This window comes from Chelonoidis abingdonii, chromosome 8, assembly GCF_003597395.2.
Source record: "Chelonoidis abingdonii isolate Lonesome George chromosome 8, CheloAbing_2.0, whole genome shotgun sequence".
Classification (NCBI taxonomy): Eukaryota; Metazoa; Chordata; order Testudines; family Testudinidae; genus Chelonoidis; species Chelonoidis abingdonii.
The window spans coordinates 11,954,227-11,975,038 of record NC_133776.1 but is presented as its reverse complement, the minus strand read 5'-3'; the positions used below and the strand labels follow the sequence as shown (position 1 = coordinate 11,975,038).

General features: G+C 39.5%; 1 protein-coding gene across 3 annotated transcripts in view; it reads left to right on the top strand.

Annotated features, from left to right (window-relative positions):
- The window catches only part of PIK3CA (phosphatidylinositol-4,5-bisphosphate 3-kinase catalytic subunit alpha), a 75,594-nt gene that overhangs the window by 4,884 nt on the left and 49,898 nt on the right, over window positions 1-20,812 (top strand). Inside the window, exons 2-3 of one of the 3 annotated variants that reach the window (XM_075068374.1) lie at window positions 10,226-10,347; window positions 19,374-19,790. In XM_075068374.1, coding sequence (XP_074924475.1) covers window positions 19,439-19,790 — 352 coding nt within the window. In that variant the 5' untranslated portion in view covers window positions 10,226-10,347; window positions 19,374-19,438. Of the gene's footprint in view, window positions 1-10,225; window positions 10,348-18,189; window positions 18,446-19,373; window positions 19,791-20,812 lie in introns of those variants that run through there. The other 2 variants (XM_075068375.1, XM_032783596.2) reach the window with 2 other exon arrangements.

The following is a 20,812-nucleotide window of genomic DNA, read 5'->3' as shown; positions in this document are numbered from 1 at the left end:
CAAAATCACTTGATGGGTAAACTTGCATTAAGTGTATTTGTTGGAAATGTTTATACTCAGTATATCCAGAACCTATGAGAGTGTTCAAATCATATAATTCAAAATGGGGCATGATGGGTATCTTTGTAGGTAACCTTCCCTAGGAATAGTGTGACCAGACAGAAAGTGTGAAAAATCAGGACGGTGGTGGTGGTGGTGGTGGTGGTGAGGGGTTAATAGGAGCCTATATAAGAAAAAGCCCCAAATACTGGGACTGTCTCTATAAAATCGGGACATCTGGTCGCCCTACCTAGGAAGCTCTTTGAAAATACATTAATTTGGCATAATCCTATCTCTTCAAAACGTGCTCCTGTCTCATTTGCCACAGAGATGATTTAGCATCTAGAGAGAAGGAGAACCTCTACCAAAGACATTGAGGTAAGAACAGCTGGGTCAAGCACTAGCTATGAATTCATCTATTTTTTTTTTTCATGTCCACCTTCCTTATGCCACCACAAAGTTGGAGCCAGATCAGTGAAGTCAGGCAGAAATACAGATGCATATTTTGAACTGCTTAATCTTAGATACAGCAGGAATACACTGTGTCAAAGCAAGCACTTACACAGGACATACTTACACAGAAAACATACTCTGGCATTTTTCCTTTTCTGTGCGTGAAGGCATTCTTTTAATGAGGGGCTGTAATTATCACTGGTGACTTTATAAAATCACAGCTTTTGTCAACACTTCTTTCAAATACTAAAGGCTTGATGAATTGACTAAGACTTGGGCTATGTCTATACTACTAACCTTTTAGTGACACAGCTGTGCTGCTACAGCCACGCTGCTAAAAGGCATGCAGTGTAGCCACTGTTTGTTGGCAGGGAAGAGTGCTGCTGCTGACAACTTTCATCCCTAACGAGCAGCGGTAGCTTTGTCAACAGGAGAGCTCTCCTGCTGACAAAGTGCTGCCCCCCCGCCCTNCCCCAACAAAAGTTTTGCTGATGAAAAGTGCTGGTGTAATTTTTATTCACACCTCTGAACGACAAAGCTTTGTAGTTCAGGTTCCAGTTTAGACAAAGCCTCACCGTAAAACACCCTGGAACGCTGAGTTAATTGGTTGTAATATTTAGCCAATAGAATCACTCCTCCTCCAGGGAGGAGAAAGATTTCTTCTACAAAGTAATGTCCAACGGATGTTTCCATTGTCACTCTCCAGAATGGAGAAATATTGAGTGTTTTATATGTTTGTTTACACATCTTAAAACTGACTTTTTTCATAATTGTTCCTAATAGTGTCTTTTGTACTATATCATCCGTTTGGGCAAGACAAGCCAGTCTGCTTTATCTTTTAGTGCTCAAATACTGTACTTGCAACAGTCACAGCATTAAGATGCTTTAGAAGTCTTAATTAATCTAATGCTCAGAACTAGCCTGTAATAGCACTGGACTGCTCCCTCCACACAAGAGCCATTGGGAGGAAATACTAATATAATTTAGACTTCCTTTGAGATAGAATTGTCTTTCTCCATGCAGAGGCTTTTCAAAGTCACTTGACTACAAATGTCAAGGCATTGATAAAGATTGGTGCTAAAATCAGTTTATTGTATACTTTTCTCCCTAAAATGGATGGAAAGCCTGAACTACCTCAGCTCAATCTATTTAGCTTGTTTTCCTAACTTCCAATTTTCCTGCGACTAGTAGTCATGCAGTGCAGTATATCATAAATTAGAATTATGCATCCATAAAACACAGGTACCTGCTCGGTATAAGAACTAGTTATTTATAATGAGAAGTTCTGTGCAAGTATTTATAGCCATACTGAATGCCTTAATTGATCATATGTGCCTTGGTCCAAGCAGCTGAGGATTCTCTTTGCACATCAGGAACAAAAGTGAATTCAGTCTGAACTTGATTACTGATTCCCTCTTTCAGCAGTTGGCAGACTGTGCACAACATCAAGAAGCATCTAGCAGTGTTGAGAGAAGATGGAAGCAATGAAGGTTTGGCATGATAGTCTGAGGGTAACTGTGGTCATGGGTGGAAAGACTGTCACTTCTATGATTGATTTAATCTAATCTTGGCATGTCAAAACACTGAAGTTTCTGATGCTTTTTGAAAACAATTCACCTTCACCTTGCTACAAGAATGAGGCCAGCTACTACAAAGATGAAAATGAACTAAAGATTGAGGACATGAAGTTTCTTGCACAAGGAGAGCAACAATAAGTAGTGGATAAATGTTGATTATCAAACAGATGAGGAGCCTTTTTTGTAAGGTATTAAACAGCACTGTTTGTTCTTGTGAAAATTACTGCATAGGCTTTTATGGTGAGGTAAATCAGCATTTAACTTAGAGCCTATACCGTTATTATTAGTGTATTTGTGATTTTTGATTGTCATTAAACAATGTTAAGTTTGCAAAGCACTAACCCCACTCTTGACCACAAACTTTTTTATAACAGATTTCTATTTCTATTTATGCCATTATTGCTGAATGTAGAAATTCCCTGATAGAAAATATGAATTTTTAAATCTGCTTTGCATGGTCATTAAATCGCTATAATGCAAAACACCCAACCCTATTTCTGATCTACAAACTGTTTCTATATGCAAATTCTCAGTTTGATTGGAAACCTCAAAGCCTGGTGCCACAACTGTAGTCCTCATGAAAGTGTGAATGGTTGCTAGTGAGCCTGGAAGCTTCTCTCTGAATCTGTCAAGCTCTTAAAGGAGACGCTATAAAAAAATACTTAAACTGAGTATAATAGGTTTCACTGACATATATGCATAGCCCAGGCACTAATAAAACTAATTGGGGTATTGAGGAAGTTCCCGTTAATAGGGTATGCAAAACAAATTCTTTAAATGGTTGATCTCTTGTATTTCATCCTTTCTGTAGTCACTTACAGTCACCTTAATAAAATCTCTTCCAGTTTTGCCACCAAATAGGAAAATGCTCATCCATTCTATTTGTACCAAGGGAACATACCAACCTTTTCCACTGAATGAGAGTATCAATCAAATAATTACAGCTATTGGATAGGCTTGGGCTTGCTCATAAACTAATTCTGGAGCTCAGGGCATATATTCAAGTAAAATATCTGCTAGAGCTGTGATGCCACTTGCAATGGCATAGTTACAAAGATTAGTGTGTAATTTTTTTTAGTATATATTGGTATAAAACAGTAATATTTAGAATTGAGGTGTTACACGTTTGTAACGGTCAAAGAACCCAGTGATACATGCATTCACAAATGCCTACAACTAAGCTGCTAGGTGAGTTTATTTTTAAGAGAATAGATTTGGCTTTCTTAAAGTAGTTCCACTTCTGTGTTTCAAAAAACAAAACAAAAAACTCTAAATGAAAAGTCATAGCTTGCATAAAAGTTTAGTTTGTCTTGTGATGCAGCTTCTTCTTAGCATATTCGCAACATGCCTCAGGTGGCATGTGACCAGGATTCATCACTGAATTTGGTCTGCTGGTTGGATCATTAGTTCCCCAGGCCAGATATTGACGGGGAGTACATCGTGAACTCTGATCTATGCTCTCTGTGATACAGTTAATCAGTTCTAATGTAGTAAAATTATTCTAACAATGTTTTTGTTTTTCTTTTAAACATGGATTGAAATGGTGGACAAAGTACTAGTGTAGCTATCCTTTCCCATTAAGCCTTTGTCCAGGTAAATCCAGAGGTCAACCATGGAGCACTTTGACCTACAGACAGGCAGCATAACTTCCAGCAGGAGACAAGGAAGGATGAAAATGAGAACTAGTAGAAAATGAGATTATTCTCGTTTTCCTCATGCATGAGCTATGCATACTATTCCTAACCCTGGAGTGTTTCACTGCTGCTATCTAAATAAACTACCAATAGATGCGAATGCCTTACCAGCAGATATCTGCTTAGATGTATTGTCAAATGATTTGGCACAACTGTGACTCAACTCAACTTTCACCACATCTACTTTGCATGCCCTTCTTCATGCCATCTTATCTCATGTATTACTAAAGTACAACTGTAAGTTGTTAGAGTGTGGATCTCCTGCTTTACACAGTCTTAATCTTTCCTCCCTTCCTTGCTATTCTACTATGTGTACGTGAGGTTTTTTTAAAAAACATGTTGTGGTGAGACTTGGTCACAATGGGACTCTTCCATAAGTCCACAGAACTAGTAGAATTTTATTTTCATAGTTTTCTTAGGTACTCCGTGAGTGTGTTAAATTTCACTCAGTTGGGAATTGTCAATGGTTTCTTATTTTACCTTTAGTCTTCTTTATTTTTTATTTTTTTTTATTTTTTAAAGATTTTTGTAACAAACTGCTGGCAATGGATTGAGGCTTCCTTGTACTTGAAGACTTGTAAAAGTCCCTTAATAGCAATAGTTGCCTACTGAAAGGCTTTTTTTTTTTTTTTTTTTGAGTACTCATATTTTCTGTGAAAAGGCAAATTTATGAAGGGAAGCATCTTTAATGATAGCACCCTAGTTGTTGTTGTTCGTCTGGGGAACATGCTACTAGATTATGTAGCACAGCCTAAGAATTTTATCCTTTGATTGTGAATCATGCCTTCCAGACATGGAAGCTTACGTTCACCTAAACCAGTGTAAAATTGGTGTATAGCTCTAAATGACCATCGCCCTCCCCTGGCTCCCAATTTCTTTTCACTAGGAAGCCTACTGCCACTTGAAATTTGAATGCTACCTATACTAATTTGAACTTTGGTTGGATACAGTGGAGCATTATGATTTTAAGCTCCTATCCCATATTAAGTTTCCCCTCTTTAAGGTATGGAAAGAAGATGTACCTGTCCTGCTTACATGCTAAAAGCCCCAACTGCAAAGGCAGAAAACACTACCCTTCTTTAGCTAGCTGTCCAGATGTGTAGCTTTTGCTGAAAACTCCTACATTTATAGTTACGCATTATCATAAGAATAGCCACACTGGCGCAGAGCAAAGGCCCATTTAGTCTAGTATCCTGTCTTCTGACAGTGGCCAATGCCAGACGGAATGAGAAGAACAGGTAGTCACTAAGACTGCGAGTTTGTCACGGAGATCATGGAAGGCATGAGTTCTGTGTCTTTCTGGGACCTCTGTGACTTCTGGAGTTGGCAGGTATGACTGACCCCAGGCGGCCCCGGGACCAGCCTCATCCACCCGTCACACCCCCCCACACACAACAGCAGTGGTCCCGGGCTGTCCCCTACCCCATGAGCAGCGGCAGTCCAGAGCCACCTCCCCCCTCTAGCAGTGGCAGCTCCTGGAGCACAAGCGGGCGCCCTGGAGGCCCCCACCAAGCGCAACTACAGTCACAACTGCATTTTGATAGGTGTGGGCAGTATTAAACTGAACTTCATATAAAATAACAATACTTTTCAGTGGCTTGTTAGGTTTTTAAAAAAAAACAACAAAACTTACCTGACCATGCTGAAGAACACTAAGGTAGTCTGTGACAGAGGAATGGAATTTAAGTCCTACTTGCTACTAACTTCACAGGCCTTCATGTTAATCGGCACTCTTGTGCACGTGCCATCTCCAACTTTCCCTTTCAGTGGCACATTCTACCATCTTCTGACCTGTTTTGAGGTAATAGCTGAAGCACAGCTTGTTTCTCAGTGCTTGTGTGTGAAGGAAAAGTAGTTCTATTAAGCAGGGCCCCTGCTGAGTCACCTGCTTTGCCAGAGCAGAAGTACAATTCAGTTCTTTGGCATATGGGGGTGACTCTGACATTCTACCCTTTGTATGCAAATCTGACTACTTCTGTCATGACTTCTGCCCAGCCAACAGCCTTTGACATCAGGAAACTGGCTTTTGGATGATCAATACTGTCTGTATTGCAGAATAACCGCATCACAAGGTGGACATGTTAGGTCTATAGCTCCACCACAGTTGTTAAATCCCCCTTCATGCTCCTTCCATATCTCTGGGACCCTAATACCAATGACCTCTTCTAATCAGATTTTTTTTTTTAAGTGCCAGCTGTTGACTTAACCACACCAACCACATGTTCCAATGAGTAATACTCTATTTTTAGCCAGTGTCCACAAAGCAATAGCACTTGTTCATAGTGATTGCAGTCCACATACATGTGGGCAATTACTGTAATAATGGGCCAAGCACCTCACAAAGAAAAGTAGTCTTGTTCATTTACTGTCCCATTTCACAAATGTCAAGTAGTAATGGTTCAAAACTCTGAACTTCATCTAGTCATAGGTCTTGTTTGTATATAGGGGAGTCTCAGCATTTTCCTGCTGGTTAAACAGGTAGCTGTAGGTGCCATCTATGATAACATCTCTGCTGCTTCACTGTCAACAACGCTCTTTCAAAGTGTTGGTATAAATTAGGGTAAATGGCTCCTCCATCGAAGCATTGACATTGAAAATAACATAGTGTGATTGATGTCCAGACCACTAGACGTTTGTTAGCACAATATTGGCTGTGTTGAAAGCCTCTAAAATTCAGTGCTTCAGCATGTATTGCTGAGGAACTGCCCAGGAATGCACATGCACAAACGAGGTTGTGTGGAGTTGCATGGGATCATACCTCCATCTTAAGGCAGTAAATAACACTTTGTGGATCCACTGAATTCTATTAGGGGTAGCAGCTAGTCCTCAACTTTAACAAACGGTATTTGATGCTTCCGTAAAATCGCATTGGAGGGGTGTGTGGAAGGTTATTAGCAATAGTTGGACTAAAGGACAAAATGTTAACTACACCTCCCTGTACTGTTCTGTCAAAGTTCTTGTTTTTATGCATGGTTTTAAATAAACATCCCTCTCCACCCCCAGATATTTTAAACAATTTGCGTATGTCAGTTTAGAAGATAGCATCTCTTTATAATGGATCCAGAACCTTGGGGAGCACTGTTCCCCTGGGGAAAATAAATTTATCCTATTGTCTGTCTCAAACGTAATTGTATGAAGTGTAAGGCAGGGAGGTAGATAAAATCCAATTCAATAAGTCTCAAATATTGGTTAGCTTTTTGGCTTTGGTTTGGTTATGTAATGAGAGGGAAGATGTCTCAGGGTTTATCATTCATGCAGAGTTAATGTAGGCTCTTATTCAGGTGTTGCGCCTTACCCCCCCTCTCCCCCCCACCGAGGCTTTGTCTACACTAGCAACTGAACGACAAAACAACATGCATCTGACGAAGTGGGTATTCACCCACGAAAGCTCATGCTCCAATACGTCTGTTAGCCTATAAGGTGCCATAGCCTCCATCGTCCATTTGTTAAGTTTTTCAAACAAGCACTTTTATGCTTTTCTGCTATACTGCTCTCACACTTTGTTTATGAGGAACTCTTCCAGTCTTAGAGCTACCTTTTCCTTCTCTGAATCCCTTCTTAACATTATCCCCTTTTCTGTGATGCCGACAAAAAAAACTTGACAACTGTTGTTCACCATTGTGCTGATACCACTGCCTATCATGTTGACCAATGTTGTCTATCTCTCTTTTACGCTCATGTCTGTAACCACCCTGTTGTCTTTTGTTTTATACTTAAATTATGAGCTTTTGGGGTCAGGGACCTTCTTGTTCTGTTTTTGTACAGCACCTAGCACAATGGGGTTTTGCTCCATGGCAGGGTCTCTGACATGCTACAGTAATGCTGTCATTAATAAAAAATAATCTGGATACAGATTGCTCTTTATTCAGTGATTACAGTACCTCTCAGTGCAGGCTTGTGAGGGTTGCGCACCAGCAGCGGGTCAGTATATGCCAATTTGGGGAAAGCCAAAACACTGCTAGTTAAGTTTTTGCTACTTTTTATTACCCCTTCCCCTTCTTACAGCTTTTCATCCATGTTAAATCTTCTTCTATTGCAATTAAGGTTGGGGACTGAATCTTAGTTCTGTCAGTGCCTGGGCAGGCATTTAATGAAGTCACCAAGCTCATGTGAGGGCTTTAGATTGGATATGCAGCTACCAATCTTCTGTTCAATATCTTCATCAATGATTTAGATAATGGCATAGAGAGTATGCTTATAAAGTTTGCAACCTCTCCCAGCTTGGTATTGTATGCAAGTCTTTTGGAAGATAAGATTAAAATTCAAAATGATCTGGACAAACTGCAGAAATGATCTGAAGTAAATAGGATGAAATTCAATAATGATAAATGCAAAGTACTCCCCTTAGAAAGGAACAATCAGCTGCACACATACAAAATGGGAAATGACTGCCTAGGAAGGAGTACTGTGGAAAGGGATTGGGGGTTAGAGTGGATTACAAGCTAAATATGAGTGAACAGTGTAGCACTTGCAAAAAAAAAAAAATAAATAAAAAAAATAAAAAAAAAACAAACACCTCATTCTAGGATGTATTAGCAGGGGGAGTGGTTCTTTCACTCTACTTTGCGCTGATTAGGCCTCATCTGGAATATGTCCATTTCTGGTGCCACAATTTCAGGAAAGATGTGGACAAATTGCAGAAAGTTCAGAGAAGAGAAACAAAAATGATTAAAAGTCTAAAAAAACATGACTTATGAGGAAAGATTGAAAAAATTGGGTTTGTTTAATCTGGAGAAGAGAAGACTGAGAGGGGACATGACAGTTTTCAAGTACATAAAAGGTTGTTACAAGGAGGAGGGAGAAAAATTGTTCTCTTTAACCTGTGAGGATAAGACAAGAAGCAATGGGCTTAAATTTCAGCAAGGGTGGTTTAGGTTGGACATTAGGAAAAACTTCCTAAGTGGCAGTTAAGCACTGGAATAAATTGCCTAGGGAGGTTGTCTAACTTGCTCTTAAAAACTCTAATGATGGTGATTACACAAACACTTGACAGGGATGGTCTAGATAATACTTTAGTCCCACCTTGGGTGCAGGGACTGGAGTAGATGACCTCTTGAAGTCTCTTCTAGTCCCACAATTCTATGATTCTCAAGAGCAGGGGCCTGCTGAGAGCTTCTGTCTCTGAACTCCTCATGACACTGAACCTCTGCAGTGAGTAGGTAAAAGTGGCAGTAGTTACTAACACTCTGCTGAGGGAGAGAGGTTAGCAAGCGCTCCCCTCCCACTGCAGCACAAAATATTGAGGGCTGTGCCCCCAAATGTCCTAAGAACACCAGTGCAGCACCAGGAAGGACACAAAAATTTAGCTTTGCAGCATGGCTACTCACACCCAGGCTAAGTTAACCTGGGTGCTGACCACCAAGCTAACTGCAGTTCATGCGTACCCTCCCAGTGCGCATACATGGGACAAAAATGCCTGGGCTAGTGTTTTTCCCAACTTAAATTTAGAGTACTCTTATTTATAGATACTGCATAAAGGTGCAGAATGGAATAAAATCCACAAAACGCCTATATCTGAACTTTCTTTCTATTCTGACTTTTGTGTGTGCGTGCCAGCATTTCCTGTTTTGAAAGTTTCTGTTTACTGTCTGGGTTCCAAAATCTCAGGAAGAGTAGAGAATTGGAAATAAATGTAGAAGGAAAAATATAAGCAAACAACGTAATCATAGCTGGAGATTATATTTTAGTTAAATTTTTGGCTACCAATCCAGTTAGTTTTATGCAAAAGAAACTCAAAAATAAACCCTCATTCCCATCACCTTGTCTTACTGTTTCAAAAAGGGCAGAAGATTTTTTTATTTTCTGTATACAAAAATGAAATTAAAGCTCTCTGCTTTATCTCTGAGGTCTCTTCTGTGCTCTCTTATTAAATGTTCATGTCACCAATATACGATACACTTAGTGTAAAAACTCTGAGACCCATAAGCGGGCAGGAAACCTGACATTTTATTTTTACATCTGCAAAGGTGGTTGCTACTGGTTCCCCTGGGTTTCTTGAGCACCACAGACCTGCCTTAACAGCTTGAAAAAACTCCAGTGTTTGCTCACCCCACTTCACAACATGTTTGTAGGTGTAGCAGAGCACCTTCAGCCAATGTAAAGCCATTATGGAGCAGGGCTCTTGAACTGTGCATGGGGAAATTTTTTCCATATAGAGGCCAGAATTCCTGACTGGAATAGTAGGATTTAGCAGATATGTGGAAGTTCAAGGAAGGAAGGCACACTGGCATTCCGAGGCCTCAAAATGCAATTTTAGCGTTTAACAGTGTGTCATTGCTTAAAAACAAAAAAACCCCAACACATTCTATCTCATCTGAAGAGGCTACTAGTTGAGAAACATTACATCACTGGAATTCTCACTGTTGTATTACGCATGCACACAGCATGGTGGAAAGGAGAGCAAAATTGTAAACTAGAAGAAAATGTCTGTGGAAAAAGAACAGGAGTGTTCTTGCTCCTTAGGGGCCTTTAAGGAGAAGCACGGTTACAGAAGTGGTAGTGAGGTCATCTAAAATTCCAAGTGCCTCTTTCCCAGGATCCTCCTCCTTCTGTCCCTGAAACAGTGAGTGCATAGTGACAAAAATGTAAGTGCCGTTTAAAAAACAACCCCAAAACACTTGAGCAGACTGCACTGCCCTAGAGCCACAGACTTCCATACCTCACTGTGTGTTTTTTGTACCTTTTTTTCATAGTTTCAGGCTCCAGGTACACTGGACTTGAGGCAGAATTGAGGAACAGTGTTTAGCCTCTGTTTAAACATGTCTTCAGCTTATCTGACTTGCCTCGCTGTCAAAGCACAATACTACATATAGATTGGGGAAAAAAGGGACTTGTAATTCTCCATTGTCGCAGCTCTACCACTGGTATCAATATTGGGACTCTTGGGGTTTGTGTGTTGTTTTCTGTTTTTTATTCAGATGCTGCTCAGAGCAGGACTAGACTACGTGGGCGTAACTGTTTTTACCACCTGCTACAGGGCTATTTTTGTGGCCAGGCCTCTCTGAAGAAAACGCTTTACAACAATGCTGCTTTAGAATTTATAATACGAATTTTAGAACATGGTTCTATCATATCCTATTCACAAAATGGGTTTAAATGCAGCTATTTAATTATGTATCAGACCCAGTGTAAGACACTACTAGTGCTGTTTGGGTTTTAGTGATGATTGTTATAATATTCACTTATGATTTCATCCTGGAGAGTGAGTTCTCTAAAGCCTTGTCTAAATTACAAAATTTACCCATCACCGGTAATGGGTGCAGCTAAACAAGTGCTGAGACCACTGTTTCAGAAACTGGTTTAAACACAGTTGGTTCAACTAGAGCAATTGTCACCAATGGGTACATTTTGTAGTGCGGACAAGGGGGCATTTTGTAAAACAAACAAAAACCTTAGCAATACAATGTTTCAAAAGGGGCTATATTCCCTCCTAACTTTTTTCTTTTACTATGCTGTTTGCAGCCATACAAGAATGCATGTGAAAACTCCGTTTGCATAATTTGTTAAATGGATGAAATAGGATAGAAAAATACAAAGATATGAGGAAGCTCTTTACATACAGTGCAACAAATTTTTTTTTAATATCAGCGATGTTATAGCACAGGACAATTTCAAGTCTTTGTATTAGATGCTTGGTCTGTAGCTGTATTCTAGAAAAATGCCTGAAGGCAGGCCAGAAGAACAAAAAAGTGTCACTGAAAATATCTAGACTGAAGGCAGTTTTACTGTCACCACGCAGCAGATTTGGACAGCAGCGAAAGCAAACACACTGTCAACCCTGCCAACTTTCCCTGTGCTGGGTTTTGGAGTGACTGATGTACCTTTAAGAGGGAAGACAACATTTTGTTCTCTAGTATCAGAGGGGTAGCCATGTTAGTCTGGATCGGTAAATAGCAACAAAAAGTTCTGTGGCACCTTATAGACCAGTGGTCCCCAACGTGATGCCTGCGGGTGCTTTGGTGCCTACCGGGGCATTTATGTGTGCCCGCCTAGTGCCCAGCAGGGGAGGGAAGCTGTGGCCCTGCGCCTGCCAGGGACAGAGTGCTGCGGGCTCCAGTGTTCTCTGTCCTCAGGCCTTCTCTCCAACTTCTCTCTGGATTCATATATTATGTAATATTTAATATGTTTTTCGTATTTAATGTACAAATACAAAATAAGCCTTGAAAAATTGTTGGCGCCCGCCACACTCTTCTGAAAACATGAATGTGCTACTGGCCACAGAAAGGTTGGGGAACACTATTACAGACCAACAGATGTATTGGAGCATAAGCTTTTGTGGGTGAATACCCACTTCGTCAGACATGTGTGACATGCGTCTGACAAAGTGGGTATTCACCCATAAAAGCTTATGCTCCAATATGTCTGTTGCTATTTTGTTCTCTAGTCTATGGAGTTAGAAATTTGTAGGCTGACATACTGGCATCAGTGGATTAAAGCTTAACATTCTAGAGAGAGAGAGAGAGTAATATTTTTCCCCTGGGAAAGCGACTCCTGTGCCTCCCAGAAAATTTTGTTTTTGGGGAATCGATTGAAGTCAATAACGATCTTACGTTGGGGAAAAAATCAGTTGGTGCTGAGAGTGGGATAATGAGAAATAAAGTCAATATGGTGGTTTAAGCCCGAGAACAGTGTATACATTTTTGGAATTTGTTTCATGTGGGGTGTGAGGGGTCAGTCAGTTATGAATCTAGGAGGTTTTTTTGTGTGGATTGTGGAGTGAATTTCTAACTGGGAAGACTAATCAAATGTGTACTTAAGTCCTAGTGGGATGCATATGAAACAGAATAATGGTTACAGGAAGCTTATATATCCTGTGTGTCAAAGCAATTTAATGAGATTTTTTTCTTGCAATAAGAGAGCTTAACTGACTTTGAATATTTGTAAATAAAATGTAGCATGTTTATTGAATGGCTCAATCAGTTGTAAGGATAAGCTAATGGAAATGAAATGAGCGATTAAGTTTATGCATTGAATTGCAGAGGATTAGGAAACTTATTTTTCAGTGATGTTGCAGATTTATTCAGTTTTATTTATAATTATTAAGATGTATACATTATGATCGTACAAACAGAAATACTGCTTAATTTAGTGGTTCAGTACATCAACAGTTAACATATGGAGCTGCTTTTGTCTTTCCTGGTTAGTTCCTACTGCTTGTTTCCCTTTGCAAGAGAGAAAAACTTAAAGGAAGGATGTTAGCTGAACTTTTGTACTTATAAGGTAGTATGCTGATCAGTGAATAATAGTGAACATTATTGAACTTCATCATTGCAAAGCCTGCACAGGAGTGGAGCTTTTTTTTTTTTTGCACTGATGGCAAGCGACCCTCAGGATAAAGGAAGGCTGTTAGGGAGGATACAGTTCTTTTCCCTTCCCCCCAGCCGCAGCTTGTCAGTGGGTCTTCAGCCTGCTTTTGGGGAGACACTAATATGTTGATTCTAGATGCAAGTTTAGCTCCTGCCAATAAAGAGTCAGCTACTTTGATAATATCCAGAATTGAAAAAATTCCAGTTAATATAACTGCTAACAGTAATGATATTCCTTGATTATCAACACTAACAACTTTATGCTACAGATCATGCAGATAAGAGAATTTTCACGAGTAATCTTGATGTAGGGTGGGTTGAATCTGTGGATCTGCTGTATCTGCAAAAGGAAATATGCCATTGAGAACAAGTGTGCTGCTCCCTCGGGCAGATTCATGGAAGAGCGTGTTAATCTCTGGGATTAAGGCTGCATCCATTCTTTAGAACCATTTTGTCTTGGTGACACAGTCAAAACGCAGATTAATAGTGGTCTCTGGTGCAGCAGACCCTGGGAACTGGTCCGAGGATTCAGATTCTCAACTCCATAACAGAGAGTCTGAGATCCCTGGTTTGAGCTGGGATTCTCAGAATTTCCAGGGTTCCTGCTACAGATCTGAGAGCCAAACTGCAGCTGGAGCCAGTGCACCTGGGTTTTTCAAGCTTATACCTGGAAGCAAGGAGCCTAGAAGCCCTTACGTAGCAGGGCTGCCCCAGAGCCTCAGCAGGAGCCTAGGCTCTGAGTTTTAGGGCTGGTCTACACTACAGGGGAAAATCGATCTTAGATACGCAACTTCAGCTACGTGAATAACTTAGCTGAAGTCAAGTATCTAAGATCGAATTACTCACCGTCCTCATGGCGCGGGATCGACGTCCACGGCTCCCCCTGTCGATTCCGCAACTCCGCTCGGCTTGGTGGAGTTCCGGAATCGATATAAGCGTGTTCAGGGATCGAGATATCGCGTCTAGATGAGACGCGGTATATCGATCCCCGAGCAATCTATTGCTACCCGCCTATATGGCGGGTAGTGAAGACGTAGCCTCAGGCTCCCAGCTCTGTGGCAGGGAGGCTGGTAGCACTGCTGCGTAGTGGAGAGCCTAGCAGTAAGAGCCCCAGCAGGTTCTGTACCGTGGTGCTGTGGATCCTGGAACACAGGCCCCCTGGCATGTTTCCATTGACAAAAGTTAGGTCAAATCTGTATTAGATTCACCAAAACATCTTTTTTTCATCAGATTAGGATTTTCTGGTGCAACAATCATAGAATATCAGGGTTGGAAGGAGACCTCGGGAGGTCATCTGGTCCAATACCCTGCTCAAAGCAGGACTAATTCTCAGGCAGATTTTTGCCCCAGATCCCTAAACGACCCCCTGAAGGATTGAACTCACAATCCTGGGTTTAGCAGGCCAATGCTCAAACCCCTGAGCTATCCCTCCCCACCTCAATGGTTAATTGGAAAACATTTGTCTAGCTCCATTATTGATCTTGTTCCCCATTGCTTGTTTAAATGTTCTGTGGCAATCGGGTGGCCGGTATATTATCTGCATTTTATCTTTTGACAGAGATTACTGCAAGATTCAGAAAGTTGTTATGGATTCTTCTGATCAGATGATCACTTCTCCTGGATGATGACAGTTGAAGTGGGTTGCTACAGGAATTCTTATTTTCAGGAAAGAAGTGGTTGAGGAAGAAATAACATTAAACTTTGTTAAGGCCTCAGATGAATGTTCATGACAAAAGTGTGCCCAGTAGCCTTGACTAATTGTGTACAGCAGTTTATGACTAATGCCAGGCAAATAACCTGATTTTTCTATTTGCTGATAATTCTGAAAAGTCAAAAAAATATTTTTTCTGGTCAAATAAAATGTTTCATTTAGATGTTGAGCATTTTTTAATCTTTACTTTTTATAAGAAGACTGAAGTACATTTCTGAATGAAAGGTTGTTCAGAATAGAAAAATCAAAAATATCTGAATGGAATGTTTAGGCAGGTGGGAGGTTAGGTGTCTCCCCCCCAAAAAAACCCTCCCCCAACAAAAACGGTTTAGCAAAATTGACAGGAATTAACATGTTTTGGTGTTGCCAAATCTGCAGTTTTCACCCAAAAAAAGTTTCGGTTGAAAAATTTCATCCAGCTTTTCTTATAATGAAACGTTTTATTAAATGGAAGTTCGGTTAAGGTAGCCAAACTACCTTAATTCTGCCCTCATTGCAATGCCATGAGAAAATGAGACTACCTTATCTATCCAGAACAGGGTTAGTTTTATACAGCAGAACCTCAGAGTCAAGAACACCTTGGAAATGGAAGTTCTTCAAACTCTGAAATGTTCAGAACTCTGAACAAAGCACTATGATTTTTCCTTTCAAAAGTTTACTGCTGAACAGTAACTTAATACAGCTTTGAAACTTTACTATGCAGAAGAAAAATGCTGCTTTTAATCATCTTAATGTAAATGAAACAAGCACAGAAAGCTTCCTTACCTCGTCAAATCTTTTTTAAACATTCTCTTTACTTCTTACTAGTTTGCGTTTAATACAATACTGTATTGGGGCTTTTTTGGTCTCTGCTGCTGTCTGATTTACGTACTTCCAGTTCCAAATGAGATGTGTGGTTGACCAGTCAGTTTGTAACTCTTTGAGGTTCTACTGTATGACAGCAAAAGCCAGAATGCTTTGCTCTTTATCTTGAGCCGCCTTTATGGTCATTGTTCGTTCACCGGAAAGTGGGTGATACAGATGACTGATTTAGAGAAATACTGTATGTCTTCAGACAGCATAGCTCTTAGTACTGGAAAAATGTATGTACCAAACCAAATAGGAAAGTGGTCTGCAAAGCTTTTTTTTTTTTTTTCCTTTAACTACTCCATATGCATAGGAATAAAGATAGACATTAAATGTTACATGCATACTCAAACTACTTTAATATAGTCGTACATTAGCAATAATTGCAACAGGTGGTTTGTGGGGTTGGGAAAGGAGAACGCAATTACATGGTAGTTCAGGAAGACTCTGTAACCAGCCCAAAGAGTTGGTAGTTTGGTCAATGAGGGGGCTGTGAGTTTGGTCTTGCTGGCTACTTGTGGTGTCTCAAAATTCTGGTGGTCTGGAGGGGTGATTGTAACCATGATTTTAGAAGTGCTCATCTCTGCCCTTATTTGTGTCTATGTAATATCTATTCCAAAGTAATTTGTTACATTAGTATCCCTTAAGCTGTTTAAAAACAGTATTGATTCACCTTATTCCAGACAGTCTTCCAGTTTTCTCAAAACAAGCCCAAAACACTAATTATACTTGGAAAGTGTAAACAGAAATCCTTTCACTTTCCAAATACAAACCATGATGGTATCCTTACATGCACAAGTGGAGTGAATGTGCATATAGAATTAATGTGTGCACAGTTCCAGTATACGCTTCTAGCCCTTGCTCTGTCAGAAGAGGAAACATATGCTGCTGTTTTAGTGTGATTGTTCTAAAATAGTGACTTGCCCATTGGCCTAGAGTTGCAGCCAACACGCTGTCTTAGAAAACAAACACATTGACTATTTTAAGATTTGTACTTCATAAACATCATTGGCTTTTTTTATTTTGAAAAATTATTTTGAGTCTGCTAAGACTTGCTGAATTGTTTGATATTGTAATCTAAACTTAAATAGTTTTTAAAAAAATGCATACACATTTCAGCAGCCTAATGTTACAGAACCAGGCCACAGTCTGCACCACAAAAATTAACAGGCTTAGTCATGGAGCTTAGGCTGATTTGGACACAGTCATGTTTATTACTTGTTTTGCATATGTGGACAGAAAACATGTTCTGAACATGAGACCCAAATTTTAACACTGGTAGATACCTAGGTTTGTAACATGGTTCCCCTGTGTCTCTCTCTCCTGACCATACTTTTGGTAATAAACAAAAAAAACACATACAACAGTTTTTGTAATATGATTTAACTATAAATTTGTTAGACAACCATAATTTTGGTAGTGTAGACTGAAGTCTTGTTCTTGTCTTGGTTGACTAGGAACAAAAACAGTGAAGGGGAAAATATTGCCAGCCTGTCATTTCTTCATTGGTTGTATGACAAACTTTTCCAGAAACGATTGGCTTGTATCCTTCTGTTAATAAGTACAACTTTTCTTTTGGCTTGACAGTTTTCTGATAATATATTTTTCCGCCATCCTTTTGGGACATCAGAATTTCTGCATCATCTCTTGTCATAAGAGACTGAAATACATTCTATAAAATGGCTTTTGACATTGAAGAATGGGAGAAAGGGAGACATGGATATAATAAATGCAGTTGTGTCGTGTATGAAAAAATATATAAAATTTGATTTCTGCATATGACTTCTAGAAAATTACAAGATCAAGCTTGTTTAAATAGGTTTACAGTAATTGTATATTAATACATGGGTTTATTAACATAGTAATAGAAACAATTGTGGGTTATTTTCCTTTTCTTGCCTCATTAAGTTTTGTTTTAATAATCAGTGGAATGGGGATGCTAATGTAAACAATAAAGAAAACTTAGATGCTATATAGTCAGTAGAGCAAAGGACTGACTGAGTCATGGGGTCTCTCTCTCTCCGCCAAAGACCTGTTTTGTTATGTTTGGCAAGTTGTTTAACTATGTGCACCTTATTTCCCCCCCATCTGTAAGAATCCCCATTTTACCTACTTTAGACCTTTGAAATACTCAGATTAAACGATTATATAATTTCAGAGTTTCATTCCTACTCTTTTATTGTTAACACCATATACAGAAGGTGATTTTAATTTAAATCTCAACTTAAAATCTTATTTATGATCTAGTTGAGCAGTTAATAGGTCTGAGTGTACGTACGTAGAACTTAAAATATCCAAATCTACACTGCCTTCCTATGGATCAAATAGAGAATTTTTTTTAATGTCTGCAGAATCTAAGTTGTTTAAAAAAAAATACAAAAAACCAAAAGAAAAGCTAGCCTTTATGGTGATAAAAAACCTTCTAAACATGAATAGAGTGTAAATCAGTGTAGCATTTTACTAAAACTGCAATGGAGAGTTCCATAGCCTACGTTGCTATTTGTAGAATTTCCAAAGCTGCAGCAGAGAAGGCTGATCACAATCTTATTGCTATTTCAGAATTTTGTGGACTGCAGTGAAACTGAAAAGAATTGTCACTTTCAGTCTGCTGCTTCTTGAGAAAACTCAACAGTGGCAGTTTTCAACACACACAAAAAGAGGACAGAGTAGTGGAAATGTGCTCCTTGCAGCAGCTGGAAAGCTGAGAGAGAGATAGGATAGCAGAAACTTTCTAACCAACTCTCTCAGCAGCCAGGAGGCTTTGAGATGAAAGAGAGGAGGTCTGAGTAGAAAGAGAAGGAATGTACATTCTCCCTCAAGGTAACCATGGGGAATTTAAGATGGAGGGGTTATCAGACACACATTAATCAATGACTGACACCAAGCAGAATGGAGGGACAGCATCCTGACTGGCATTCCAGGTCATTACTTTCAGAACATTTGAGATGGGGACTGTTGACTTAATTGAATGTTGCATGTGGACATAGGAGCTCCTATCTTTCAAATTAATTTTTCCCTACCAAAGACAAAACCTAGCTTTTACCTTTTAGATAGAAGAACTTCAAAGCCTTGTGCATCAGTGATTAGAGATGGATAGATGTGTATGTGGGTTGGCAAGACCACTGATGAGAATTTGGGAAATGTTTCAGGAGCAAATTACTGTACAGATTCAGTGTGTAGACCTGGAAGTGACTACTTAGCACAACTGCATATCTTCCAAGTTTACTATTTTTATACAAATTGAAACTGTAAAGCATAAACATCTGTGAGGTTAAGTTATTTATAGCTTACAGGTGAGTGTTTTAATTATTGGGGATAATGTAGTGGGGAATGAAGAGAATTGTTTAAATGTGTTTCAGGCATAAGTGTGCAAATCATTTTTAATGGAAAAATTAATCCACTTTATTTTTTTTGCAAATCACTATATGCATACTGTTATAAGTTTGCAACAAGTATGAATAACATCTGTGTTGCTAGTAATTGTACCATTTGAGGGATTTAATCCATATTAAAAATATGGATTTTTTCCCCAGAACTTCCTTTGACATAAGACTTTGGGTTTGCCTCCCCCCCACCTCCTTGGTAAAATGCAATAATTTGTATGTCCTGCCCCAATTTCATGTCAGACGTGCTCAGATACTATGTCAGTTGGGGTTATATGAGAGTCTATATAAAGCTGCTCTATCAGTTCTAATTTGTGAGGTTTATATTTTTCATTCTAATGTTTTAATGTTTTACATTTATTTAGGTCTCTCCTGTAGGAATCTATGCTTAAACTGGTTTCTGTTGTAAGTTTACCAAAAGATTAAGAAGATGCCTCCAAGACCATCATCTGGTGAACTATGGGGCATCCATTTGATGCCACCAAGGATCCTTGTAGAGTGTCTTCTACCTAATGGAATGATAGTGACTCTAGAATGCCTCCGTGAGGCCACACTACTGACTATCAAGCATGAACTCTTTAAAGAAGCAAGAAAATACCCTCTTTATCAGCTCCTTCAAGATGAATCTTCTTACATTTTCGTAAGTGTTACACAAGAAGCAGAAAGAGAAGAATTTTTTGATGAAACACGACGACTTTGTGACCTGCGGCTCTTTCAGCCTTTTTTAAAAGTAATTGAACCAGTAGGCAACAGAGAAGAAAAGATTCTTAATCGGGAAATTGGTAAGATGTTCTGTGTGTTAAAGCTTCCTGATTTACCTCGTTAATAAACTTAATCAGTTTGTCCTCTTCAAAATACTGAAAGAGGAGTTGAAATAAGCATGTGATTCTCATCATTTGTAATTTGCTGCCATCTTGCAAAAACTGCAGCTGTCTGGCAGAGATTAAGGGTGGTGTTATGAGCTATATAGCAAAGACAGTGATCACAATAAAACCAGCACTCCTTTACTGTGTTGTGCAAATAAAAAGTTGGGATTTTAACTGCTGCAATTCTCATTTTGGAGAGCGAGTAGCAGGGGGCGTTGAACTAAGATACGCAACTTCAGCTACGCTATTCGTGTAGCTGAAGTCAAAGTATCTTAGTTCGACTTACCTGGCCATTCTCATGGCAGCGAGTTGACTGCTGTAGCTCCCCCGTCGACTCCGCTTACTCCTCCTGCTGAGGTGGAGTACAGGCGTCGATTCGCAGATTGATTTATCGCGTTCCGACGAGACGATCCCCAATGCATCGAACACTACCTGCCAATCCGGCAGGTAGTATAGACGTACCCAAAGTGTCAAAATATGAAACATATTTCCTACTGTGGGGTGGAGAAGGGGCTTGAAAAATCCACTAACTATGTTGAATGTGAAGTTGTCCCTAATAAGTCATCAACTTTTGCAGACTCAAAACTTTTGTTTAAAAGGAAAATTATGTAGCCATTAAGGCTAGAAGATAAATTTCCAGCCATGAACCAAGTATGTCAGTCAGATGCAATGTCTTTCTTTTTGCCTGGTTTATATGCAGTTTTTTTACTGGTATAACTATCTTTGTTAGGGATGTTTATTTTTTTTAAGTGAAATAGTTATATCAGTACAATCCCTAGAGTGGACACAGTTATAAATGTACCTTGTATCAGAATGGTTTCTTCACCTTCCTGTACGGGTATAAGCCATACCAATATAACTCTGATGCACTTGTGGAATTGTACTGTTTTATCACTCTCAGTAAGTGAAAGCAATACAACTTTTGTGTGTAGACACAG